A 27,537-nucleotide genomic window follows, 5' to 3' on the forward strand; every position below is an offset into this window, starting at 1 on the left:
GCCTTCTGACTGTCCTGGGGTGGATTCTGTGGTGGATAGGTTGCAGCAGATCTGGAATCATGTGGTGGACAACTTGAAGTTGTCACAGGAGAAGGCTCAGCGCTTTGCCAACCGCCGCCGCGGTGTGGGTCCCCGACTACGCGTTGGGGATTTGGTATGGCTTTCTTCCCGCTTTGTTCCTATGAAGGTCTCCTCTCCCAAATTTAAACCTCGTTTTATTGGGCCTTACAAGATATTGGAAATCCTTAATCCTGTATCTTTTCGTCTGGATCTTCCTGTGTCGTTTGCTATTCACAATGTATTTCATAGGTCCTTGTTGCGGCGGTACATTGTGCCTGTAGTTCCTTCTGCTGAGCCTCCTGCTCCGGTGTTGGTTGAGGGCGAGTTGGAGTACGTGGTGGAGAAGATCTTGGATTCTCGCCTCTCCAGGCGGAGGCTTCAGTACCTGGTCAAGTGGAAGGGCTATGGTCAGGAGGATAATTCCTGGGTGGTCGCCTCTGATGTTCATGAGGCCGATTTAGTTCGTGCCTTTCATGCCGCTCATCCTGATCGCCCTGGTGGTCGTGGTGAGGGTTCGGTGCCCCTCACTAAGGGGGGGGTACTGTTGTGAATTTGCTTTTTGCTCCCTCTAGTGGTTACTAGTTTTTTGACTCTGGTTTTTCTGTTATTCCTTTTATCCGCACCTGGGTCGTTAGTTAGGGGTGTTGCTATATAAGCTCCCTGGACCTTCAGTTCAATGCCTGGCAACGTAGTTATCAGAGCTAGTCTGCTGTGCTCTTGTCTACTGATCCTGGTTCCAGTTTTATCAGCTAAGTCTGCCTTTTGTTTTTTGCTATTTGTTTTGGTTTTGTATTTTTGTCCAGCTTGTTCCAAATCTATATCCTGACCTTTGCTGGAAGCTCTAGGGGGGCTGGTGTTCTCCCCCCGGACCGTTAGACGGTTCGGGGGTTCTTGAATTTCCAGTGTGGATTTTGATAGGGTTTTTGTTGACCATATAAGTTACCTTTCTTTATTCTGCTATCAGTAAGCGGGCCTCTCTGTGCTAAACCTGGTTCATTTCTGTGTTTGTCATTTCCTCTTACCTCACCGTCATTATTTGTGGGGGGCTTCTATCCAGCTTTGGGGTCCCCTTCTCTGGAGGCAAGAAAGGTCTTTGTTTTCCTCTACTAGGGGTAGCTAGATTCTCCGGCTGGCGCGTGTCATCTAGAATCAACGTAGGAATGATCCCCGGCTACTTCTAGTGTTGGCGTTAGGAGTAGATATATGGTCAACCCAGTTACCACTGCCCTATGAGCTGGATTTTTGTATTCTGCAGACTTCCACGTTCCTCTGAGACCCTCGCCATTGGGGTCATAACACAGTGCTCTTCAGATTCCTTGTGACTACCTTGCTCCCAGTCTCTCCAAGACAAGCTAAGTTTTTGTTTGTTTATTTTTTGATTATCAGCATTCATCATGTTTCTTGTCCAGCTTGCTAAAATGTGATTTCCTCGCTTGCTGGTTGCTCTAGGGGACTGAGTTTCTCCCCCCACACCGTTAGTTGGTGCGGGGGTTCTTGAAATCTCAGTGTGGATATTTTGTAAGGGTTTTTTACTGACCGCACAGACCCCTTTTCTATTTTCTGCTATCTAGTATTAGTGGGCCTCATTTGCTGAATCTGCTTTCACCCCTGTGTATGTGCCTTCCTCTTACCTCACCGTTATTATTTGTTGGGGGCTTCTATATCTTTGGGGATTATTTCTCTGGAGGCAAGTGAGGTCTTTCTCTCTCTCTAGGGGTAGTTAGTTCCTCAGGCTGGCTCGAGACGTCTAGGATTTTAGACACGTTCACCGGCTACCTTTAGTGTGTTGGATAGGTTCAGATTTGCGGTCAGTCCAATTTACCACCTCTCTAGAGCTTGTCCTATGTTTTGTTACTTAGCTGGAGTATTTTGTGATCCTCAACCACTAAGGATCATAACAGTAGAAAGAACGTGAAAGCTGATGCACTTTCTAGGAGTTTTGTGCCTGACTCTCCGGGAGTTTCTGAGCCGGCTGGTATTCTCAGAGAGGGAGTGATTTTGTCTGCCATTTCCCCAGATTTGCGACGAGTGCTGCAGAAATTTCAGGCGGATAGACCTGACCGTTGTCCACCAGAGAGACTGTTTGTCCCGGATAGATGGACTAGCAGAGTTATTTCCGAGGTTCATTCTTCGGTGTTGGGGGGTCATCCTGGGATTTTTGGTACCAGAGATTTGGTGGCTAGGTCCTTCTGGTGGCCTTCCTTGTCGCGGGATGTGCGTTCCTTTGTGCAGTCTTGTGGGATTTGTGCTCGGGCTAAGCCTTGCTGTTCTCGTGCCAGCGGTTTGCTTTTGCCTTTGCCTATTCCGAAAAGGCCTTGGACGCACATTTCCATGGATTTTATTTCGGATCTTCCAGTATCTCAGAAAATGTCTGTCATCTGGGTGGTGTGTGATCGTTTTTCCAAGATGGTCCATTTGGTGCCCTTGCCTAAGTTGCCTTCTTCCTCTGATTTGGTTCCTCTATTTTTTCAGAATGTGGTTCGCTTGCACGGCATTCCTGAAAATATTGTGTCTGATAGAGGATCCCAGTTTGTGTCCAGGTTTTGGCGGACTTTTTGTGCTAAGATGGGCATTGATCTGTCTTTTTCATCGGCCTTCCATCCTCAGACTAATGGCCAAACCGAGCGAACTAATCAGACGTTGGAAACTTATTTGAGATGTTTTGTTTCTGCTGATCAGGATGATTGGGTGACTTTTTTGCCATTGGCCGAGTTTGCCCTTAATAATCGGGCTAGTTCTGCTACTTTGGTTTCGCCTTTTTTCTGCAATTCTGGTTTCCATCCTCGTTTTTCCTCGGGTCAGGTTGAGCCTTCTGACTGTCCTGGGGTGGATTCTGTGGTGGATAGGTTGCAGCAGATTTGGAACCATGTGGTGGACAATTTGAGGTTGTCACAGGAGAAGGCTCAGCGCTTTGCCAACTGCCGCGGCGGTGTGGGTCCCCGACTTCGTGTTGGGGATTTGGTGTGGCTGTCATCTCGGTATGTTCCTATGAAGGTCTCCTCTCCTAAATTCAAGCCTCGCTTCATCGGTCCTTATAAGATTTTGGAAATCCTTAACCCGGTGTCTTTTCGTTTGGATCTCCCAGCATCGTTTGCCATTCATAATGTGTTTCATAGGTCTTTGTTGTGGAGGTATGTGGTACCTGTGGTTCCTTCTGTTGAGCCTCCTGCTCCGGTGCTGGTCGAGGGCGAATTGGAGTACGTGGTGGAGAAGATTTTGGATTCTCGTATCTCTAGACGGAGGCTTCAGTATTTGGTTAAGTGGAAGGGCTATGGTCAGGAGGATAATTCCTGGGTTGTCGCCTCTGATGTTCATGCGGCCGATTTGGTTCATGCCTTCCACGCGGCTCATCCTGATCTCCCTGGGGGTCTTGATGAGGGTTCGGTGACCCCTCCTCAAGGGGGGGGTACTGTTGTGAACTCTATTTTTGGGCTCCCTCTAGTGGTCACAAGCAGTACTGTGTAGTGTTGTCTTTCTGCAGGTTGGCAGCATCAGCTGGTTCGTTATCCTTGGTTGGTTTCCTATTTAGCTCACCTGGATACTCAGTTCCTTGCCTGCTCTCAATGTATTCAGTGCTCTTCAGATTCCTTGTGACTACCTTGCTCCCAGTCTCTCCAAGACAAGCTAAGTTTTTGTTTGTTTATTTTTTGATTATCAGCATTCATCATGTTTCTTGTCCAGCTTGCTAAAATGTGATTTCCTCGCTTGCTGGTTGCTCTAGGGGACTGAGTTTCTCCCCCCACACCGTTAGTTGGTGCGGGGGTTCTTGAAATCTTAGTGTGGATATTTTGTAAGGGTTTTTTACTGACCGCACAGACCCCTTTTCTATTTTCTGCTATCTAGTATTAGTGGGCCTCATTTGCTGAATCTGCTTTCACCCCTGTGTATGTGCCTTCCTCTTACCTCACCGTTATTATTTGTTGGGGGCTTCTATATCTTTGGGGATTATTTCTCTGGAGGCAAGTGAGGTCTTTCTCTCTCTCTAGGGGTAGTTAGTTCCTCAGGCTGGCTCGAGACGTCTAGGATTTTAGACACGTTCACCGGCTACCTTTAGTGTGTTGGATAGGTTCAGATTTGCGGTCAGTCCAATTTACCACCTCTCTAGAGCTTGTCCTATGTTTTGTTACTTAGCTGGAGTATTTTGTGATCCTCAACCACTAAGGATCATAACAGCGTGGCCTCTTTTGCTAAATCCTGATTTCTGCCTGCGTGTGTCTTTCCTCTAATACTCACAGTCAATATTTGTGGGGGGTTGCCTATCCTTTGGGGTTCTGCTCTGAGGCAAGATAGAATTCCCTTTTCCATCTATAGGGGTATTTAGTCCTCCGGCTGTGTCGAGGTGTCTAGGATGTGTTAGGTACACCCCACGGCTACTTCTAGTTGCGGTGACAGCTTAGGGTTTGCGGTCAGTACAGGTTCCACCTACTCCTGAGAAAGTCTCATGCGGCTCCAAGGTCACCGGATCATAACACACCGCTGTCTGCAGAATTCTTCTGCCCATACTCTCATCCGCTGAAACCTGAGAGTGAATATTATACTGCTTTGCGAAGTTATGTAAACTGGACCAAGTCGCAGCTTTACAGACCACCTCCGCCGTCGCCTGATGCCGCAGGGCCCAAAAAGCCCCAACTGCTCGAGTGGAGGGTGCTCTGATCCCCATTGGGATGGGCTGACTTCTGACTCGGATTGACTCATGGATGGTGGAACGAATCCACCTGGTTATCATGGCCTTAGAAGCGGCGAGACCCTTCCTGTGACCCAACGAGAGAACGAACAGAGCATATGTTCTTGTGAAGGATGCTGTGCTTGAGATGCACCTTTTCAGAGCCCTGACTAGCTCCAGAGTGTGGAGAACTCTTTCAATTCTGTGAATAGGGGCCGGACAAATGGAAGGAAGAACAATGTCCTTGTTAAGATAGAAGAACGAAACAACCTTTGGCAAAAAAGATGGCGACAGCTTGAGGACAACCTTGTCCTGATGGAAGTTAAGGAAAGGCACCCGGCAGGATAAGACGGCTAATTCCAAAACCCGTCTGATCGATGTGATCGCCACAAGGAAGGTAACCTTCTAGGACAAAAAGACCAGCAAAATGCCCTGAAGCGGTTCAAAGGGAGGTTCCTGAAGGGCACTTAACACCAAGTTGAGGTCCCAAGGCTCTAAAGGCATGCGATAGGGAGGAGCGAAATGTGACACCCCCTGAAGAAAAGTCTTAACCTGAAGTCTTGGCACGATGCGTCTCTGAAATAAGACCGATAGAGCGGAGATTTGGCCCTTGAGGGAACTGAGTACCAGCCCGGAATCCAGTCCGGCCTGTAGGAACTCTAAAATGGTGGGAACTGAGAAGACCAGAGGAGAAAGACCATGATCCTTGCACCAAGCAAAAAATGTCTTCCAGGTGCAGTGATAGATACGGACCGATGAGGGTTTACAGGCACTAACCATGGTGGAAATGACCTGTTGAGGAAACCCTACCTGGGTTAAGACCCAGGATTCAAGGCCACGCCATTAAACACAGGGCCCCTGAGTTCTGGTGGTAGATCGGGCCCTGGGAGAGCAGATCTGGCCGATCCGGCAGTCTCCAGGGTATGTCGGTGACGAGGCATACCAACTCTGCGAATCGCGTGTGGAGAGGCCAATCGGGAGCAACCAGGATGCCTTGATTTTCCTGATTACTCTGGGGAGTAATGGCAGGGGAGGAAAAATGTATGAAAGGCTGAATTGGCACCATGAAAGAACCAGAGCGTCGACACCGATGGCTCTTGGATCTTGAGACCTCACTATAATCTGGGGAACCTTGGCATTCAGTCTAAACGCCATGAGGTCTACATCTGGGATCCCCCTGGGAAGACAGAACTGAGAGAAGACTTCCGGATGGAGCTCCCTCTCCCCTAAAGTGAGATCCTGACAGCTGAGGAAGTCCACCGTCCAGTTTTCCACTCTTGGAATGTGTACCGCTGAGATCACCGAGTGGTTGTTCTCTGCCCATAGAAGGATGTGAGTTACCTTGGACATGGCCGTCCCTTAGCAGGTACCCCCTGATGATCGATGTATGCCACTGCCGTGGCATTGTCTGATTGGATCTGGATGGAGTGACCCACTAGAAGGTGATTGAAGTGCTGCTGGGCCAGTCGACTAGCACGGATCTCCAGAACGTTGTTTGATAGCTTCAATTCCTGAATTGACCAGCGGCCCTGAGCAGTGTGGTGGCGGAAGACGGCTCCCCAGCCCAAAAGAGTGGCACCGGTAGTCACCACTAGCCATTGAACGGGTATAAAGGTCTTCCCCCAGTTGAGGGAAGAGATCAATGTCCACCACCTGAGAGTCTGTTTTACCTGCAGGGATTAGCGTCACCTTCGGTCGAGGAAGAAAGGGTTTCTCTCCCAAGCTGCCAGAAGGGCATGTTGTAGGGGACGAAGGTGCAGTTGCGCAAAGGGGACCACATCTTTCCTAGTACCCTCATTGCAAACCGGATAGAGTGAGGGGAAGACTGACAAAAGTGCTCGGGCTCCTTGTTGAAGGGCTAAGACTTTGTCTGGAGGGAGAATTACCAACCCCAGAGTTGAGTCCAGGGAAATTCCTAGAAAGGAGATCTGCTGGGCTGGGACTGGAGAGGATTTGCTTAAGTTTATTAGCCAGCCCAAGCGAGAAAGGGTATTGCAAGTAATGTGAACGGACTCCACGCGGTCGTGGAAGGATGGACCTTTGATCAACAGGTCATCCAGATAGGGCAGAACGATCACGCCCCGAGAGTGCAGGATGGATATGATGGCCGCCATGACCTTTGTGAACACTCTGGGGGCAGTAGCAAGGCCGAAGGGCAGGGCCGTGAATTGGAAATGCTGATCGCGAATGGTGAAGAGCAGGAATCTCTGGTGAGGGGGGAAAATTGGAATGTGCAAGTAAGCGTCTTGGATGTCGATTGATGCCAAGAATTCCCCTTCTTCCAGAGAAGTGATAACTGAACGCAGAGATTCCATGCAAAAATGACGTACCTTGACAAACTTGTTTAGAAAATTTGAGGTCTAGTATGGGTCTCATCTTTCTGTCCTTCTTTGGGATGACGAAAAGGGTTGCATAGAAACCCTGAAACTTTTCACTTTCTGGGATGGGGACAATGACGCCATCGTGACGCAATGCGTCTATGGCCCAGGAGAAAGCCTTTGCCTTTGCCTCTGAAGAGGGAGGACGAGAGGGAAAGAAACGTGAAGGAGGGTGCATAGCAAAGTCAATTTTGTATCCGGATGACACCAGATCTCTGACCCACTAGCCGGAGATGACGGAAAGCAAGACCTGATGAAAAAGAAGTAGGTGGCTGCCTACCCTGCCGGTATCGACCGGATAGCACTGATAGCGTGAGGAAAATCTCTGGGACCTAGGTCCTTTAGTCCTCGACTGTTTGGGTCGGGACTTCCAATGCTGGTTGGGTCTGAACGAGGTCTGAGTTCCTCCATCTCTTTGTGGAGAATGTCCTGAACCGGATGAAGTAGTGGTAGTGGGCAAGATTGCAGTGGAGCAAAAGGAACATAAACAGATTTGTTGCTGTCTCTGAAAGGGACGCCTAAGTCTCTGTTGGGACACTAATAGATAGAGGGCACCATCCCTTATATGTCTATGGGCTCAACCTGCTACATGTCAAAATATGACTACAACACAAAAGAGAAAAGAAACATGCAACGACTGCAGGGCTCCACAAATATAACAATTTTATTGATAACAAATCCTGCCACAGAACACTAACAGATTAAAAACATTTAAAACGAACAGTGGAAACAATTACCCAAGAAAATTACCCAATTTTCTTGGGTAATTGTTTCCACTGTTCGTTTTAAATGTTTTTAATCTGTTAGTGTTCTGTGGCAGGATTTGTTATCAATAAAATTGTTATATTTGTGGAGCCCTGCAGTCGTTGCATGTTTCTTTTCTCTTTTGTGTTGTAAGTCTCTGTTGGGGTAGGAATTTACTCCTTCCTCCCGTAGTATCGGAAATGATTTGATCCAGCTTTTCAGTGACTAGTTTGATAAGGATGGGAGGTGAGAGACTTTTTTGATGCAGAGTCTGACTTCCACTCTCTGAGCCGTAATGACCTTCTGATAGAGATGGCATTGGCTGCTGACTGAGCTGCACAACCGGCCGCATCCAAGGATGCGGGTACCAGATTATCGTCTACCTGGGAAATTTGGTTGGGAAGGTGTGCCGACTCTGGAGGAAGGTTACTGGTCTGAAGAGAATTAGCTAAGGTCTCTGACCAGAAAACCATAGCCATAGCTACCCATGCTGTGGCAAAGGATGGATAGAGTGCTGAACCTGAGGCCTCAAATGCAGAGCGGGCCAAGCTTTCTATGTGATGGTCCGTGGGATTTTTGATGGATGAGCCATCTGGCACGGACAGGAGAGTTTTGGATGCTAGGCGGGATACTGGGGGTCTATCACCGGAGATTCACCCAATCCTTTATCAGATTAGCTGAAAAAGGATACTTGGCTTCAAGAGGCTTTTGTCCTGTGAAGCGTTTATCCGGGTGTTCTCTATGCCTATTAACTATGGCTCTAAATTCAGGATGAATAGCAAATGCCTTATGAGAGCGTTTAGTTCTCTTAAAGGACAAGGTGTGATCTGTAGCGGAGCCGGAATCTTCCTTAACCTTTAAAGCCTGGTTGACTGCCTCAATAAGCATATCCACTGTCTTCTAAAAATCTGGTGAATCCGGATCTAAGGAACCATCAGATCTGCAGTCAGATTCACGTTCGCTACTGAGCTCTGGAGAGAGAGAGCGAAAAACAGAGCTGTGAGGCGACAAGGCAGATGTCTGCTGAGGAGACGTGCTATGGATCCGTCTTCTAGGTGCCTGACGGCTTCTAGAGTGCATCCGGCCCCTGCTAACCGACTACTCCCGGCTTGGGGAGTATCCATCTACTTCAGTTCTGCAAACGCTCCGGTCACCTGAAGGATCACAGAGAGATTCAATCGCTTTGGCCAGCGAAGCCATGGATTGAGATAGTGAAGAAACCCACTCAGGGGGACTAGGTAGACTGAGCTTGGTAGTGGTGGAGGGCTCCTGAGCGCAGTAGGGATCACAGGCATTGCAGAGCAGGGAACTCTGAGCCTTAGGGAACGCAGATTGGCAGGAGGAGCGTGAAGTAAAAAATATAGCCATAGTCTTGTTAGACTTTTTAGATATGTTAGGCTGAGACATGATGTACCCTTCTATGTGGCTCTATAATATTGGGGGCTGCCAAGAAGGGATACTGCTGAGAAAAGGGGATACAGCAGGGAGGAGGAAGTATAATGCAGCGCTCCTTTACCCAGATCTGTGTCCCCGCTCCTCCTGCGTTTCTCCAACTGCGTGGCCCCTGCACTGAAAACACTTGCTGCTGGTCCTGATGGCAGTTAGTGTGTCCTGAGGTGGTCTGGAGGAGAAAGATGGCCCCCCAAAATCTCAGAGGCTCTTCTCGTGCTGTGCAAGAAGCGCCAGGACCAGTGAGCGGAGCTTCTGCATCGCATCATCGCATGGGCGGAGAAAGGGTTGCGGCCTAGTACAGGGCAGAAGTCGGGGACTAAATTTGTGGCGCCGGCCGGCGCCGATGCAGGAATGGGTCGAATGCACGCCCCCGCAGTCAAAATGGGTCCCCCTTAACCAGCGCCGCCCCAGACCCAGGAGAAGCTGCCGGGTGGCAGGTAAGGTAGCTTGCTGCAGGTCCTCCTGTGCTGCTGCTGGTTTGGACGGTGAAGGGATAAGGCGGAAACCCTCAATCCACTATCCCTTTAGAAGGGAGGTGGAGAGGGACTGTCCGCCTCCTTGTACCATCTGCTTTAACAATGGTGGTGCAGTGGGGGCTGCTCTGATGTCACGAGGTGGGCCTCTGTACATCCAAAGGTTTAATCACTTAGGATGGCACAGGGTAGAATGTCCAGCATTAGACCTGGCTGCGGAAGAGGATACGTGGAGGCAACACTCCATGTGCTCGTCCGTTGAAGGTGTGGGGAGATCGGTGCCCTTGAAGGGATCCTTCGCCCCTAAGAAGCAGCTCAGGCGTGGCATCCCACGTCACAGGAAAGGATACGGAGAGGTGACACTCTCCGTGCTCGCCTGTTGATTGTTCGGGGAGATTGGAGCCTTGAAAGGATCCGTCGCCCCTTCGTCCATTGTAAAAAATAAAATAAAAAATGTAAAAATTGTAAAAATGTAAAAATAAAATAATAAAGAGGTTTTTTGTTCTGAATAGCAGACCTGTCCGTGTGCCTCCTAACTAAGCAAGAACTGGTTCTCTGGAAGCCAGCACCAGGGTGTATACTGCAGAGGAGGAGCTAACTTTTTTGTTTTAATTTAGTGTCAGCCTCCTAGTGGCAAGCAGCATACAACCCATGGTCTGTGTCCCCCAATGAGGCGAAGTAGAAAATTGTCCTTAGACAAACTGATGAACCACTGACACCATAAGATAGAGCCATGGGTGCCATGCACATCAATTTGTAAAGATGGAGGGAAATATGGGCAAGCCTTGAAGCTTGTACAGGATTTGGACACATTTATGGCAGCAATTAAAAAAAAAATTAGTGCAAGTTCACTTTGTCTGGTGTGTGGCATAAAACCTAACAAAATGTCTCCTGAAGTGTTTAAAGCAAAACTTTTAACTAAAACCTGTCATTAAATTCATGATTCCAAATTGAGGTGAAGCATGAACCCGAGCCTGGCAGGACGATTGCAGCCATGTACAGTATATCTTTCTCTGAAACATTGCAGCATTTCACAGAAAAGTATATTTTGAAAAAGCAAGCCATGCACCGTAGAGAGACCTGACACTGGTCTAGCACAATCCCCAAACAACTTAGGTGATTGACAGGTCTCTCCCATGTGTGTACTTAGCAAGAGATCTGTCAATCACCTAGAGCAGCACTGGATGAAACTGTCATGGACCGATGCCATAATAATCTCAACTATCAGTATAGTCCCTGGATGAATGTTAAGACTATATTTTTTCTGAAATGCCACTGGTTGCAGTTGTGAAGTCAGGCTCTGATTCATGATGTCCCTCGTTTGGGCAGCATGAATCGACAGACAGGTTTCCTTTATGGATGTGACACATTTATCAACTAGCAGACATGTTGATACATTTGTTATAAAAAATGGCAACATTGTCTCCAGAAAAACTAGGGAAAATGTGCTTACAGCAAATGGGTATTTTTATCAGATTGCTTTAATTAGTAGACAGCATAATAATAAGTAAGTTTGCAATTGGACTTGCTCATTCTCCTGCAATAAGAGTGTTTATCTCACATTGTATATAGCTTCCTTCCTAGGAGATTGACTATTTGGGCCTGGATTGTGGGTAGTATTTACATGAGTTAACTATTGAGACACCAGTCAATTCTCTCCAGCTCACTTATTTCTATAAAGCAGTTACTTTCTCACCTCTCTCCCCTTCCCGATCAGCTCCTGACAGAGATGCTCTTTTCAGTTCTGCATTATCACAATCCCCATGCACCCATCATTGGTAGTTTCCAGAGCAGTTCTAATCATAGCTTTCACTTTGCTGAGCTGTGTGCTTGTTTACGGTGTGATCTTGCGCTTGTGTTATCTCAATATATGCAAATATAGTGATAACAGTGCCGACTCCATAAAAATGACAGTACCAGAAGGAAACTGACCAGAACGGTCACTCAAGATATTGCCCTTTACACCACAGCAACCATGAAGTAAGGAGACTGCAGAGTTGGGAGCTGATCAGAAGACAACCTGAAAGTACCACTGTCTATACGCCAGTCATCATCAAAAAAGTTCTGGAGTAAGATGCACTAAATTTATGCCTCCCAATATATTTGGTGCATCTTGGGCGCATCGTGTGCTATAATTTACTCCAGCCAATCAATACCAGATTGGCACCTTTTTCAGAAAAGTGTGGAGGGCGGGCAGTTTCCAATTGTAACGGTTTGAGAAAATATATTTTTGTTATTAGAACCAGAAAATTGGAGCATGGGTTCTTCGTAAATGTCCCTCTTTGTGTGTGCTTGGATTAGTGCACATTCCACACCTACATTGTGGAAAAATCCCACAATTTAGCAGTCCCACCAGAACAATGGTAGTTTGTATAGCATATATATGGCTATAATAAATCACTTGAAAAATGCTCTAGGTATTAAAAGCACTACGGGACAATGGTGTATCATACATTACTGAAGGATTAAATGGGAAATCACTGCCTTCCAGAGCTGTTCATTAATGGATTACCAATTTACTGTAATAAATGTATTTACTGGCACCATTACTACTGTTGATGCTTTTTATTCTTGTGATATTTGAGGCCTATTTTATCCACATATTTACTGCATCGTACATTTACAGCTGCACTTAAGTGGTTAATACTCAGATGTATGAATGGGAGATGAGCATTACTGGTCTTTAACATGTCATTCTAAATCTAGGTCACAACACATTGCGTGATGAAGGCAGAGAGGATAAAACGGTCACTGGGAAAAATGAAAGATATAAAAAACATGGAAGGCGAAATAACTTACCTTTGGCACAAAAACTAGACAGAGTGTGATGGTACTGCAGAATATGATCACTAAAGCCACAATACAGAATTGGACGTTAGGTTGGTCTTTGGTGAGAAAGGAGACTGCTGCTCCAATAATACACATAATGCCCACGTTGTACACACTCATTCCAATATATTTGCTGTCATTTAGTGCTGGAATGCTTACATTCCGAGTTTCCCAGGCCAAAAAACAACCAAACAACTAAAGAGAAAAAGAGACAAATACAATTATTGTTTTAATTTAATTTTTTCCTTGAAAATATCACTTTTGACTAAAGTTCAGTCGCTTTTGTGTTACTCCTTGTCCCACACTTTATAATATTAATATGGCTTTAATTTGATTTATGTCAATGTATTTTCCTGTATAACTTGTTAACAGCAAAGTGCATCCAAATGATGATGTAGAACAGGAATGCACATGTGACCTACCATGGTGTTATGTGCGACCCACAACCTTCTGTATATTACAGTTTCTATGTCAGAGTGAAGTAGAGTAGGACACTGCTCAGAACCAGTGATAAGCAAGCATTAATGATGAGAGAACGTGATGGGATAAGGTATTATCAGAGTATGCTCGGGCGCTAACCCAGTGTCTTCGGCGTGCTCGAATACTATGTACAAGTCCCCACGGCTGCAAGTCTCGTGGCTGTTCAACAGCCGCAACACATGCAGGGATTGCCTAATAAACAGACAATCTCTGCATGTGTTGTGGCTGTTGAACAGCTGGAGCACCTGCTACAACCGTGCGGTACTCGAGCCAGGTCAGGCGGTATTTAAAGGGAAAGGTCACGGCAGCGGTGACCCGGTCCGTGGCTCTGGGCGTCCAATAAAAGATGGAAAAAGGGGAATAGAGTTTATGGGATGAGTGTTCGTGACACCACCTGTGGTACTCGACCAGGGATGGCAGGCACTGCTTAAAGGGGTCCACTGAGGCTGATGGTATTGCAGCAGAGTTGGTATAGCTCCCCACAGGTAGAGCTTAGTTCCCAGGGCTCCCGATGCAGTTGATAATGGATGATAGATGTTGAGATACAGGAAAGAATTGGAGGACACAGGGTTGCAGTCTCTTTAACTTTTACTGATGAAGTTCAGGTACACAGATTACAGGTGATCTTTGGAATCCGGGCAGCCTGGAAGTGGTTCGGAATCCCCCTAGCCAGGTGGGGTTGGAAGCCTTCGTTTCTGCGCTGAATTCTAGGTTCTTGGTGCTTTAGCTTTCCTCAAGTCCCTCTCTCAATCTGCCCCTCAGATGGAACACTACCAGCATGGCAGGCAACTTAAGCCTTTTTACAGGTGTCTGTCTCGTGTTGACTCCGGGCTCTAATCTGCTGCTGTACCTTCGGGTGTAGTTGTGGCCAGGAGACCTGCAATCTCCTGCCCTCCAGTTTCTGCTGTGGCGCATACAGCTCCAACACAACCTCGGACCCCAGTTTCTTGCACTTAATCCTGGGGGTGAACTCAACCGCAGCTCCACTCACAGTTTCTCTCTCCTTTTGCTTTTTCTCCCTTCACTGTCTCACACAGACTGACCTCTAACTCCCCCTCCAAGCCAGGACTTATAAGGAAGCTACCCTGAAACCGGGTTTAGAGCTCCCCCTTCTGACCTGGAGTCAGGAAAGTGTTGTCTGCAAGTGTTACCTGTTAAGGGGATCCCTTTTAACTTCCAGGCATGGCATCACTCTCCCAGAGAGGCAGGCAATACCACTGTGGCATTCAAATCCTTGGGGTGCCACACAGCCGCGAGACATGCAGCTGCGTGGACACTAATATATTTTTCAAGCATGGCGAAGTCACTCGGTTAGCACCCGAGCGTGCTTATCTGGGCATGTCCACTCAATAGCAAGCATGAATAGAGCACTGTGTGACCACATCTGGGGCACCCATATATCAAGAGACTAGGGATAGGATGGTGGCTGCCTATGTGTGCAGCCCTCTCTATTCTAGTTTATGGGAATTGTGATGTGTAGCCACCTATTACAACAATCATAATTTTCAATGGAGAGATTTCAAGATGTGCAGGGTCTACTTCTTTAGAGTATAGATGTTTGGAGAAGAAGATTTCTTCTTCATTTACTAGTATATTGTTATGAGGTAATGTGGTGCCCCTGAGGGTCCAGTCACCACAGAGGTACTGCTCATCAGCCAGAGGTGTGGTACCCCGCTCTTGGGTAAGGACAGGAAACTACCCAGCACCACACACTAGCATCCAACACTACACCACTCCAGGCCAAGGGATCTGGGTGTACACTATTGAGGGAGGGTCCCATCTCAGGCTTGAGGGGGAACTAGGTAGAGGGTGTGGGTGGAGGAAGTAGAGAGGGGAGGAGTCAGTGACAAGAGGAGTTGGAGTTGGGGATTTGAGGAGTGAGAAGCTCGTCCCAGCACAAGAGGACAGAGAGAGAGAAAAAGGAAGATAGAGAGAAGTTCCAGAAAGTGAGTGAGGAAGAAGGGGTCCTTGGTGCACGGGTAGTGGGGCCTGAATCCACCCAACCATAGTTGGGTGGAGGGACCAGTGGGAGCATAACCAAGACCAGCTGCCTACCATGGACCTGGAGTTCCTTGGAGCGGAGGTGGAGGAGCTGAGCCGCCAGCTCCTGCGGTCGCAGATCACCACAGTGTCGGCGTAGAAGGAGGCCTTGTTGGAGAAAGTGTGTGAGCGGTGGGCGGCCTCGCGACCAGCATCCCCAACCCCAGCGGAGAAGGAGGAGGAGGCTGGCACCAGAGAAACAATGGATGCAGGTACTGTGACCAACCCTGCCCCGGTGACCGAAAAGACCCTGGTAGGCCCGCTGAAACCACCGTCAGCTCTCAAACCTGGCCGGGCATGCAAAAATCTAGCCTGGGACTGGACATCAGACATCAGGGACAAACTGGCGGTGCTGCTGCAACCTAACTGTACACCCGGGAGGAGCGCGGAGGATGGGTGGCGTTCTACTGGCAACACACGGAACTGATTTAATGGGGTTCCCTGGGGAGAACTACCTTGACCAAGAGGTTGCAGGCCAGAGGATCTACCCTGGAAAAAGAAGTTAGAGGTGACAGAACATAACTGTAAATAGTTAAGTAAACCTGGTTAGGTTTTGTTAAAGGTAATGTGGTTAAGTCGTGTTAAGTCTAGTTATCGCAGAGACAGAGTGGTCATGGACAGTGAATGGCCAGAACTTTTATTGTAAATAGTTAGCACTTAATGTGCTCCTTGTTGGTTTTACATTAAACCTTTAAATTGCGAGTGGGACACTATATCTTACAGCAGACCAAAGAACAAAAACCGTCTGGAGTGGCCGAAAGTGGTCCAACGAATTGACCAGCTATGCCCTGTAGCCACATCCAGGGCCTACGTTGGGGGCTTGAGATGGGTATCCCCCATATTGCACTAAGGACAATGAGGAGAATACCCGGCTCGGGACCTTACTGTAATTTATTGAACTTGATTGAGAAAGTTTTATTGAAAGTAATGCTGTTTTTGGTTATCGTTATTTTTATGCAACGTTCAAGTGTAAAATACCTCCTATAAAGGGAAGAAATAGTTATACCGTTTTACCTGTTGAAATGCATTTCAGAAAAATGTTTGCATGTTTTTTAACATATTTGTTTACTCTGTTCCAGCCTACGGATGTGCTGTCTTTAACGGGGGGAGAATGTGATGCCCCTGAGGGTTCAGCCGCCACAGAGGTACTACACGTCAGCCAGAGGTGTGGTACCCCACTCTAGGGTAAGGACGGGACACTGCACAGTACCCACACACTAGCATCCAACACTACACCACTCCAGGCCAGGGGATCTGGGCGTACACTATTGAGGGAGGGCCCCATCTCAGGCTGGAGGGGGAACTAGGTAGAGGTTGTGGGTGGAGGAAATAGAGAGGAGAGGAGTCAGTGACAAGAGGAGTTGGAGCTGGGGACTTGAGGAATGAGGAGCTCGTCCCAGCACAAGAGGACAGAGAGATAGAAGAAGGAAGATAGAGAGAAGTACAAGAGAGTGAGAGAGGAAGAAGGGGTCCTTGGTGCACGGGTAGTGAGGAATCCACCCGTGGGGCCCGAATCCACGCCGACCTTAGTTGGGTGGAGGGACCAGGTCGCAGTAGGGGACCGGCCCTAGACTAGTGGAGAAACTGAGGACTCAGCTAGCAAATCGGAGGCTGAAGTAACTGTATATACTACAGACAATTCCACGCATAATCGCTGAAAAGGCAGCCATATAGGATCAAGGGGACCAAGAGGACATCGCCCGACAGGATCCGAGGTTGCTGGCTCAGGACACTGTGTGAAGGCACAGGGCAGGAGAGGCGGGAGCCAGCGCAGTGAGAGGGCCAGAGAAGGAACATAAGAAGGGGTTCTGGTAAAGTGTACTGCTGGTCTTTTTTCCCTGGTGCTGGGTTGTCGTAGGTCAGGTGATTGTATCACCCTTTATTACCCAGCACCTGCCTCCCATTCCTTGCTGGACAACAGTGTTAATCCGCTAGAATTCTGGCTAGGTGCTTAGACAGCTTTCTGTGTTTGATATTTTGCAGTTCTGGGATCTCTGGCTCTGCTATCTTTTGTTTCTGTTTTCAGTTTGTTTGTTTTCTGCAGCATTCTCTGTGTTTCCTATTAGGAGGTGACCTGTTTTTTGCACCCAGTCCTTAGATCTTTTAGGGACCTCCTTCCCCTTATCTATAGGTCTTCGCTGAGTTTAACTTAGGATCGTCTGTGGGTCTATTCGCAAGGAATGGGTCGCCCACTCCATCATAGGGTATCAGCCTAGTCTTAGTGCAGGGCCAGCTTTCCCCTTTCTGTACTAGTTCTGTGCTGCAGTTTCGTAACACTAATCCCCTATAAACTTTATTTCCCTTTAATTGACTTTTATTGGATGCCCATGGCCATGGACCGGGTCACTGTTGCCGTGACCACCCCCTTAAGAACCGTCAGACCCAGCCCGTGTACCCCACGGCCCTAGCGGGTGCTCCAGTAATAATATGACAAATATAGATATGATTTGTTTAAAACTATATATAAAAGTGCTCAAATGCTATATGAAGAGTATTTTACATTAATTGGAACCTGCCATTATAACCAAACCATGAACAGGACAAGGATCAGAGCCTGACTGTGCGATTGCCGCCAGGTACATTTTTCTGTTAAACTCTGAGGCATTTCAGAGAAAACAGTTTGAAAAGGCAGTTGGGACCATATGAGATCTGATAAGTCAGGTCGGGGCAGCCCCTGTCCAGTATTTCCAGCTTTTTCAACCTTTTTAATTCTGAAACGCCGCAGTATTTTGGAGAAACATGTACCGTATTTTTCGGACTATAAGACGCACGGGACCATAAGACGCACCCCAAATTTTGGGGTGAAAATATCAGCAAAAAAGATTTTTATAAGATGGGGGTCAGTCTTATTGTCCGAATTTTAGGTATCCTACCTGAGGGCTGGCGGTGGTACAGCAGGGTCACAGGAGGCAGGCATAGTGGCTGCAGAGGTGCGGTGATGCTGAGGCGCGGTGGGCAGTACAGCGGGCACCTGAGCAGGGTCCCTTCCTGCTAAGGTGGGCGACGCCGCAGCCTGGTGTCCATAGGGGGGTTGCGGCAGTGGTGTGGCGGCGGCAACAGTGCGGTGATGCTGAAGTGCGGTGGGCAGTATGGCGTGCACCTGAGCAGGGTCCCTTCCTCAGGTGAGGTGACGCCATGGCCCAGTATCCAAGGAGGGTAATCTCCATCTGCGCACATGCTGCTTCCCGTGGCCAATTTCCTGAAGCCCCGGGAAGCAGAATATTCAATCTGAGCACGCGCGGCCTCAGGAAGAAGTCCGCCACCGAGAAACCCGTGATTCACCCAGCTCTGCTGCTCGCCTTGGATACCAGGCCGCGGCGTCACCTCACCTGAGGAAGGGACCCTGCTCAGGGGCATGCTGTACCGCCCACCGCGCCTCAGCATTACCGCACCTCTGCCGCTGCCACACCACTGATGCAACCAACCGGTAAGCCTGTGTTCGAGCTATAAGGCGCACCCCCCATTTTCCTCACAATTTTTCTGGGGAAAAAGTGCGTCTTATAGTCCAAAAAATACAGTAATTGGCTGCAATCACGCAGACTGGCTCTGATTCATACTACCGCAGTTTGGCCAGTATGAATAAGGTTCCCTTCAAAATAAATAATTTGGACCTTAATATAACAAGAAGCAGCTAAAATACAACATTACGCTCCCCAGTGTGACCAGTGGCATATGCATACCTCTAGCAGTCACTGCAAGGCAGGAAGTAATGTGAGAGAATAGGATTTTGGTTTGAGAACTTCTGTTCATCACAGTAAACAGAAGCCATTTTGTTATTTCGTGTATTGTTAAGGCCCTATAGTGAACAAAACCCCATGCGTACTTGAATTTGGAGTGGTATTATGAAATAAGAATTTTCCTTTGGTTGTTTCTTGACTCCAGTACATCCATTTTACTGATAAAAATGTTCCTGGAATTTATCTATAAGCATAATGTCATAATAACTTGTATAAATGTCAATGAGGGATTATCATGATTAATTCTGCACATCTGCTAACTTCTATGTTACCAGTAGTGTTGAGCGATACCGTCCGATACTTGAAAGTATCGGTATCGGAAAGTATCGGCCGATACCGGCAAAATATCGGATCCAATCCGATACCGATACCCGATACCAATACAAGTCAATGGGACTCATGTATCGGACGGTATTCCTGATGGTTCCCAGGGTCTGAAGGAGAGGAAACTCTCCTTCAGGCCCTGGGAACCATATAAATGTGTAAAAGAAAGAATTAAAATAAAAAATATCGCTATACTCACCTCTCCGACGCAGCCGGGACTTCAGCGAGGGAACCGGCAGCGTTGTTTGTTTAAAATTCGCGCTATTACTTGGTTACGTGAATTCCCGGCTTGTGATTGGTCAGGTCGGCCATGTTGCCGGGACGCGGACCAATCACAGCAAGCCGTGACGAAATTACGTCACGGCTTGCTGTGATTGGTCAGGGCGGCCATATTGCCGGGACGCGGACCAATCACAGCAAGCCGTGACGTAATTTCGTCACGGCTTGCTGTGATTGGTCCGCGTCCCGGCAACGTGGCCGACCTGACCAATCACAAGCCGGGAATTCACGTAACCAAGTAATAGCGCGAATTTTAAACAAACAACGCTGCCGGTTCCCTCGCTGAAGTCCCGGCTGCGTCGGAGAGGTGAGTATAGCGATATTTTTTATTTTAATTCTCTCTTTTACACATTTTAACATTAATGTTGTTGCGATACCCGATACCCGATACCACAAGAGTATCGGAATCCCGGTATCGGAATTCCGATACAGCAAGTATCGGCCGATACCCGATACTTGCAGCATCGGAATGCTCAACACTAGTGTTGAGCATTCCGATGCTGCAAGTATCGGGTATCGGCCGATACTTGCTGTATCGGAATTCCGATACCGGGATTCCGATACTCTTGTGGTATCGGGTATCGGGTATCGCAACAACATTAATGTTAAAATGTGTAAAAGAGAGAATTAAAATAAAAAATATCGCTATACTCACCTCTCCGACGCAGCCGGGACTTCAGCGAGGGAACCGGCAGCGTTGTTTGTTTAAAATTCGCGCTATTACTTGGTTACGTGAATTCCCGGCTTGTGATTGGTCAGGTCGGCCACGTTGCCGGGACGCGGACCAATCACAGCAAGCCGTGACGAAATTACGTCACGGCTTGCTGTGATTGGTCCGCGTCCCGGCAATATGGCCGCCCTGACCAATCACAAGCCGTGACGTCACGGGAGGCTGGACACGCGCCCATTTTAAAATGAGCACGTCCAGCCTCCCGGCTTGTGATTGGTTGACCGCGGCGCAACCAATCACAAGCCGTGACGTCACGGGAGGCTGGACACGCGCCCATTTTAAAATGAGCGCGTCCAGCCTCCCGGCTTGTGATTGGTTGACCGCGGCGCAACCAATCACAAGCCGTGACGTCACGGGAGGCTGGACACGCGCCCATTTTAAAATGAGCGCGTCCAGCCTCCCGGCTTGTGATTGGTTGACCGCGGCGCAACCAATCACAAGCCGTGACGTCACGGGAGGCTGGACACGCGCCCATTTTAAAATGAGCGTGTCCAGCCTCCCGGCTTGTGATTGGTTGACCGCGGCGCAACCAATCACAAGCCGTGACGTCACGGGAGGCTGGACACGCGCCAATTTTAAAGTGAGCGCGTGTCCAGCCTCCCGTGACGTCACGGCTTGTGATTGGTCAGGGCGGCCATATTGCCGGGACGCGGACCAATCACAGCAAGCCGTGACGTAATTTCGTCACGGCTTGCTGTGATTGGTCCGCGTCCCGGCAACATGGCCGACCTGACCAATCACAAGCCGGGAATTCACGTAACCAAGTAATAGCGCGAATTTTAAACAAACAACGCTGCCGGTTCCCTCGCTGAAGTCCCGGCTGCGTCGGAGAGGTGAGTATAGCGATATTTTTTATTTTAATTCTTTCTTTTACACATTTATATGGTTCCCAGGGCCTGAAGGAGAGTTTCCTCTCCTTCAGACCCTGGGAACCATCAGGAATACCGTCCGATACATGAGTCCCATTGACTTGTATTGGTATCGGGTATCGGTATCGGATTGGATCCGATATTTTGCCGGTATCGGCCGATACTTTCCGATACCGATACTTTCAAGTATCGGACGGTATCGCTCAACACTACTCAACACTAGTTACCAGTCACTTACCATAAGAAGCCCTTTATAGGCATAGACAATTCCAAGCCAGATCGTCATGTGAGTGTTCTCACAATGCTCCAGAAATGGAAGAATTGCAATGTCTCTCCCTGCGGGATCCGGCTGAAAACAAACAATATATGTTTTTATGATTTTTATATTAAAACTCAGACATCAATAAAAAAAATCATCAGAATATCATGGAGAATGCAAAATATAAGGTACGTTACATAACACATGTAGCTCTGTGCAGCACTACTTTTATATAGACACCAAAAAGCAAACCAAACTGAAAAAAATAATTGGTAAAAATATATCTAAAGTCATCATCACTCATAAGGACAATACCATTACCTGGATGGCACTGATGACACACAAGTCAGTTACTGCTCCCTTGCGGCAGTTCCTCTGTCTAAGCATATCATACATTGCTCTAAAAGATGATATGACAGCAAGCATTTATTGCCAGTTATTATACTTGTCACTAATCTCTTTAGTGCTTAAGGGTCTGGAAACATTCGCCAATGTTCTCGTGATCCTCAAGCCCAGACGGCCTTAATCTCCATTTATACATGTCTTACTGAAATTGTGTCTTTTGCCTTAAATATTCTCATGGTAAAATATTGGAGGTACTTCTGTTATTTAAGCATTGATATCAGACCATGCTAGCCATCCACTGAATCCTGGTCTGTACAATCAAATCCTTCCTGGAAAGAACAATAGGCAAATCTAATAATATACGTGGAGCTTTACACAAGGAAGATGAAGCTAAGAAAATAATCCTGGCACATCTTTTTCAGCAGACTTATGTCTAGTAAACCAACGTGACAGGAAAAGGATATAAGGTCACAATGTAGGAGTTAAAAGGATTGTACTTTACAGCAAAATCTGGCCTATAGTAAACATAAACTTCTTCAAGAAGTGTTTTCTTTGTTGTTTTTTCTTTGGGGCGGGGGTTGATTTCATATAAGTGCATGGTCCAGTGCAGTATCAAAATGATGTGCCAAGGCCCATCAGTGGCATTGATTCTGGTGGCCCAACATATTGTTTTACCTTATCCTTGTTCCCAAATTTGCCTATGCGTCCATATAATAATAAACTGAGTAGTTTATGTGTACATGTTGCATTACCTGTACTGTGCTGAACTCTGCTCAATTAGGTGGGTAGGGTGCCCATTCAGGTGCAGGGGCCCACCAGGTGATTCACCTGTTTCCCAGTGAGCCAGTCAGAGCCTGGTCCAGTGTCAAACTGAGTTTTCTACCCACATGCATACATTGTGCATATCCCTTTTTTATTTCGTAGTTTTTATCCTTGCACATTCACATTGCTCATAAAAGAGGGACAGTGACCATAACACACAATAAAATTGAAAATTGTTTAAAACAAAAATGCAATCTAATGTGATCACTAAAAAATGTGATCCAAATCAAAGATAGTCTTCTTGAAGGTGGTTGTTCTAAAAGGTTTAACTGTGTAGTTATTACAACATATTTTTTTAAAGTAAGAGATCCGAATATATACATCATTTTCCTTAGTCTATGAATGCAACATCTCTAAATTCCTTTTAGAGCAGCTGTGTCTTATACTGATTCCAGTATGGTGCGCCCCTTTGAGCATAATTTTTCAAGACACATCTTGAGTAAATTGATTTTTTGGCTATATAAGTGGTCTCCAATTAGCTCATCAACAGCTGCCCATAGATGAATGTTTTCTTCTAAGGCAAATGAAGCAGAGCATTTATCAGACACGCAGTGGTTTCTAGTTGGCAATGCCACTATCGCACTAGTTGTATGACAACTAGCGCAGATTTGTAAAGTGGGCCAGTGCACTTTGTGGTTTCCAGGGAAAAAATATTATCTATTATACGAAAAAGCCATTGCATTTAAGCCATTTAAGGGGAAACTTTCTCCTCCTGGGGAAAAAAAAAGAAGTAATTGTTCGTTCATGAACAGAAAGATTTTGCGGATGACTAATATGACTCATTTAAGCAAACTAAAGTAGAAAATGCTCAGGATGAAGAATAAAAACACATAACATCCATATTTGGGTAACATTAAGTCATTCTACTTCCATTTCAGTCTTCTTCACCGTCAATTAATCAGCCTAGAGGAACTAGCAATTGATAGTTGTGATTGTAACGCACCACTGACTTTCTAAATGACTCAGTCTGTTGTTGTCTATTTTTTTTACATGCGTGTTACTAAAGAATCTCTGATTAAAATTGGTTATACAGCCCTAACCCTATGGTTTGGTTTAGTTTCCGTTCTAATTGGATCCAATAGTTTTCATTACTATGTCATTAATGATATCAATGAGTCAATTGTGACATCAATCTATGGCTACTTCCACTATAGATGAACATTTTTAGGTTACTAACCAGCTGCATTTGTCATCTTTATGGGCTGCTATAAATATTATATTATCATTTGTGGCACACGTGCCGGCAGATGCTCAGCGCACCTGCAGGAAACGGATGCTGAATTAATTCTTAGGGAGGTAGTGGAGACTGTGATGAATTCACAAGGGGAGTTAATGAGCCCACTTGATATGAAGACTGTTCAGATGCACAGCATAAACACTCTGTGGGGGATAATAAAGACAACTGAGCCGTATCCCTGGAGAGATTGCCTTCACAGAAAGATAGATAGTTTAGAAGATCTGGGAAAGCGGACTATCTTCTCTGAGCACTGGACTGTGGAAAAACAGTAGATGGTAAATAACCTTCATTTCGCCAAAGATATTCATGAAGGCAGCAAGACATTGTAGAATGTATTATGTCATGACTAAAAGCACATTGACATACACATTTATGTATTAAGTCAATATGTTTTCGGGAAACCAAAAAGCCTAGAAAACTAAGTAAGCCTTTGTGATTATGGACTCACATGCATGCAATGTGCTGCCGTATGGTGGCTCCATGTGGATCTGTATTTTCCCTCAAGGGAGAGAATCTCATTTAAAACTGATTTTCCTGAAGGACATCATCTTTTCAACTTCTTCTTCAGAACTCTCACAGAAAGGCCAAGTTTACACAACCATATTTTTGTTCCAAGTGTTGTCCATCAAAAAACGGACTGCAGCAGAACCAATGTTGTTCATCAAAAAACGGACTGCAGCAGAACCAATGTTTTTCAATGGTGCAGCATATATAAGCGATTTTCATCACTGACCGAATCTGCACTAGTTTCTTCCGTAAACCAGATAAGTGTCACCCACTGAAGTCTATGTCTGTGAAAAAATTTTAGATGCTACAATATAGCATAACATTTTTATAAATATAGTGCCATTCTGTAACATAGGAAACGGTTAATGGTCTTGTAAATGATTAATAGCTGCTGTTAAAAACTGATGTGACCCATAATGTATAACTTTCCATACCCTGCATGCAAAGTCATCAACCTGAATGGCTACCATTAAAGGCCTCATTCAGAAGTCAGTGTTTTTCATGCATACAAGCAAATGGTATCATCAGTGTTCTGGATCCGTGTGTAATCAGTGTTTTATCTGAGTACATCAAGTATGGATAACTATTTAATCAAATTACGACACTTCCCCCATACTTTGCAATGTTAAACATCGATCGCACATGGATGGCAGATAGAGCCATGTTTTTCTTTGACCCATAGACTTGTTTTGGCACTTTTCAACTGTGCTGAACATGTCTACGTGATTTTTGCACAAACAGTATGCAAAACACATAGACATGTGAATAGCAGTATAGATTATAGTGGGCACGTGTTCCAGCTGTGAAAAAAACACATGGAACCACATAAGAAACACCTATGTCTGATTGAGACCTAACACTACATTTTCACAATTCTATTCCTGTAGGAATAATTTGAGAATGCCTTAAAGACAAACAGCCAACATGATTCTGCCATGTAAAGTAAAGACATGGCTGTAATGGCGCTGTAATGCTGATTATATTGATAACTTTGGTGAGGAAATCTGAGTAGTACTTAAATCACCATGTAAGGTTTTTTGACAATTGAACTTTGGTGCACAGGGGCCGAACTGTGCACTGGGTCTTTTCCTTCCTGTCTGAGATTCCCTGGCCTCTCCCCCTGCCTCCGGTCTATGAATGATCAGTCTCCTGCTGGTCACTGCTGAGATTTCAAGCAGGGGAGGTCGGTTATTCACAGACAGGAGGCAGGCTGAGGGACCAGGGAATCTCAGACAGGGAGAAGTGAAATATACCTAGTAAACTACATCATGCAATCCTATTGTTGCTGTCATAACTGCAGCTAGCAGGACAGATACCACAATGCGGTATGCAGAGAGACATAAGTATCCATCATTTGATGTGTCCCTAAGGTGCCAAAGATATTTTATCTTGAAAAAAAAAAATAAAAAAAAATATATATATATATATATATATATATATATATATATATATATATATATATATAAAACCACTCCCTATAATTATATCTGAATATATACAATTGTTTTGAACCTAAGCTAACACCATTGCAATTACATTTTGTCAATAATTCCCTCTTATTAAAGCTTCTGACACAAAATCCATGAAAGCCTTTTTCTCTCTTGCAATTTTGCCTTCCTTGGCTTCACAGAAACGTGGCTAACACCCTCTGACACTGCCTCCCCTGCTGCGCTGTGTTATGGCGGCCTCCACTTCACTCACACCCCTTGCCCTGGCAACAAACATGGTGGCGGAGTGGGTCTTCTCCTTTCTTCAAACTGCACCTTTAACCCAATCCCACCTCTACCCTCCCTTATCCTCCCCTCTTTTGAAGTCCACTCTGTCCCCATCTACTCTCCCTCCAACCTCCAAGTGGCCGTCATATACCTACCTCCGGGCCCGGGCACTGCATTTATTGACCAATTCTCCACCTGGCTTCTTCACTTTTTCTCTGCTGACACTCCCACCATCATCATGGGTGACTTCAACATCCCCACTGATTCCCTTCAGTCAACAGCCTCCAAACTTCTGTCCCCTACTTCATCTTTTGGACTTGCTCAGTGGTCCTCCACAGCCCCCCGCACAGACAGACACTAGACCTGGTCTTTACCCGTCTCTGCTCAATATCTAAATTCACCACCTCCCCTCTCCCTCTATCTGACCACCATCTGCTCACTTTCTCATCCCTGTCCTCCTCCCCGGGCACCCATGTCCAGCAACATGTGCACCCCCGCAGAAACCTTGCACACCTAGACACCCACATGCTCCATGCTCTCTGACTCAATCCTACCACTGGCATCCATATCCTCACTCCACGACACAGACAGTACCACAGCTTTCTATAATGCCACTCTCGTATCAGCTAGAGTGCGACGTTTCAACAGACAACCCTGGCACAATAACACCACTAAAAAGCTCTGGAAAGTGTCCAGGGTTGCAGAGCGGTGTTGGAAAAAAAAACATTCGCAAGACGACTTCACTGCATTCAAACAGACAACACTCGCTTTTAAATCCGCTCTCACCTCTGCTAAACAGGCCTACTCCACTGCGCCCTCTGTTATGATCCCAGTGGCTTAGGATCACAAATCTAACCAGCTAAGTCAGAGATAATAGGACAAGCTCTGGGGATGTGGTAACTGGACTGACCGCAAACCTGATTCTAACCAAACACACTAAAGGTAGCCATGGAACGTTTCCTGAAATCCTAGACGTCTCTTCACGGCCTGAGAAACTGACTACCCCTAAAGAGAAAGTAAGACCTCACTTGCCTCAGAGAAATACCCCAAAGATATAGAAGCCCCCCACAAATAATAACGGTGAGTCAAGAGGAAAAGACAAACGCAGAGATGAAACAAGTTAAGCAAATGAGGCCCGCTAACGCTAGATAGCAGAAAATAGCAAGGGATCTGTGCGGTCAGTAAAAAACCCTATGCAAAAATATCCACGCAGAGAATGCGAGAACCCCCACACCAACTCACGATGTGGGGGGAGCAACTCAGCACCCCAGAGCACCAGCAAGCATGGAAATCACATATTAGCAAGCTGGACCAAAACACATCATATACTAGGTCACATCTTGAACACAGATGAGCAAAAATAAGCAAACAAAACTTAGCTTCTCTTGGAGAGACTGATAACGGATGTAGACAGGAGCAATCAGAATAGCACTGAATACAACGACAGCAGGCAACCACTGAGAGTCCAGCTGAACTAAATAGGAACCAGCTAACAGATAACGAGACAGCTGATCCAACCTCAGACCTGCAGAATGACACAAAGAGCCACCAGAGGGAGCCCAAAGACAACACTCACACAGTACCACTTGTGACC

The 27,537-nt window shown here is 46.5% G+C and overlaps 1 protein-coding gene across 1 annotated transcript in view; it reads right to left on the reverse strand.

Moving 5' to 3' along the window:
* GABBR2 (gamma-aminobutyric acid type B receptor subunit 2) overlaps window positions 1-27,537 on the reverse strand; it is a 1,202,616-nt gene that overhangs the window by 128,835 nt on the left and 1,046,244 nt on the right. The window contains exons 14-15 of the mRNA XM_077269688.1: window positions 21,297-21,407; window positions 12,570-12,794 (exon numbers count right to left, since the gene is read on the reverse strand). Of these exons, the coding sequence (XP_077125803.1) occupies window positions 12,570-12,794; window positions 21,297-21,407 (336 nt within the window). The remainder of the gene's footprint in view (window positions 1-12,569; window positions 12,795-21,296; window positions 21,408-27,537) is intronic.

The sequence above is a fragment of the Ranitomeya variabilis genome, chromosome 6 (genome assembly GCF_051348905.1).
Source record: "Ranitomeya variabilis isolate aRanVar5 chromosome 6, aRanVar5.hap1, whole genome shotgun sequence".
NCBI lineage: Eukaryota > Metazoa > Chordata > Amphibia > Anura > Dendrobatidae > Ranitomeya > Ranitomeya variabilis.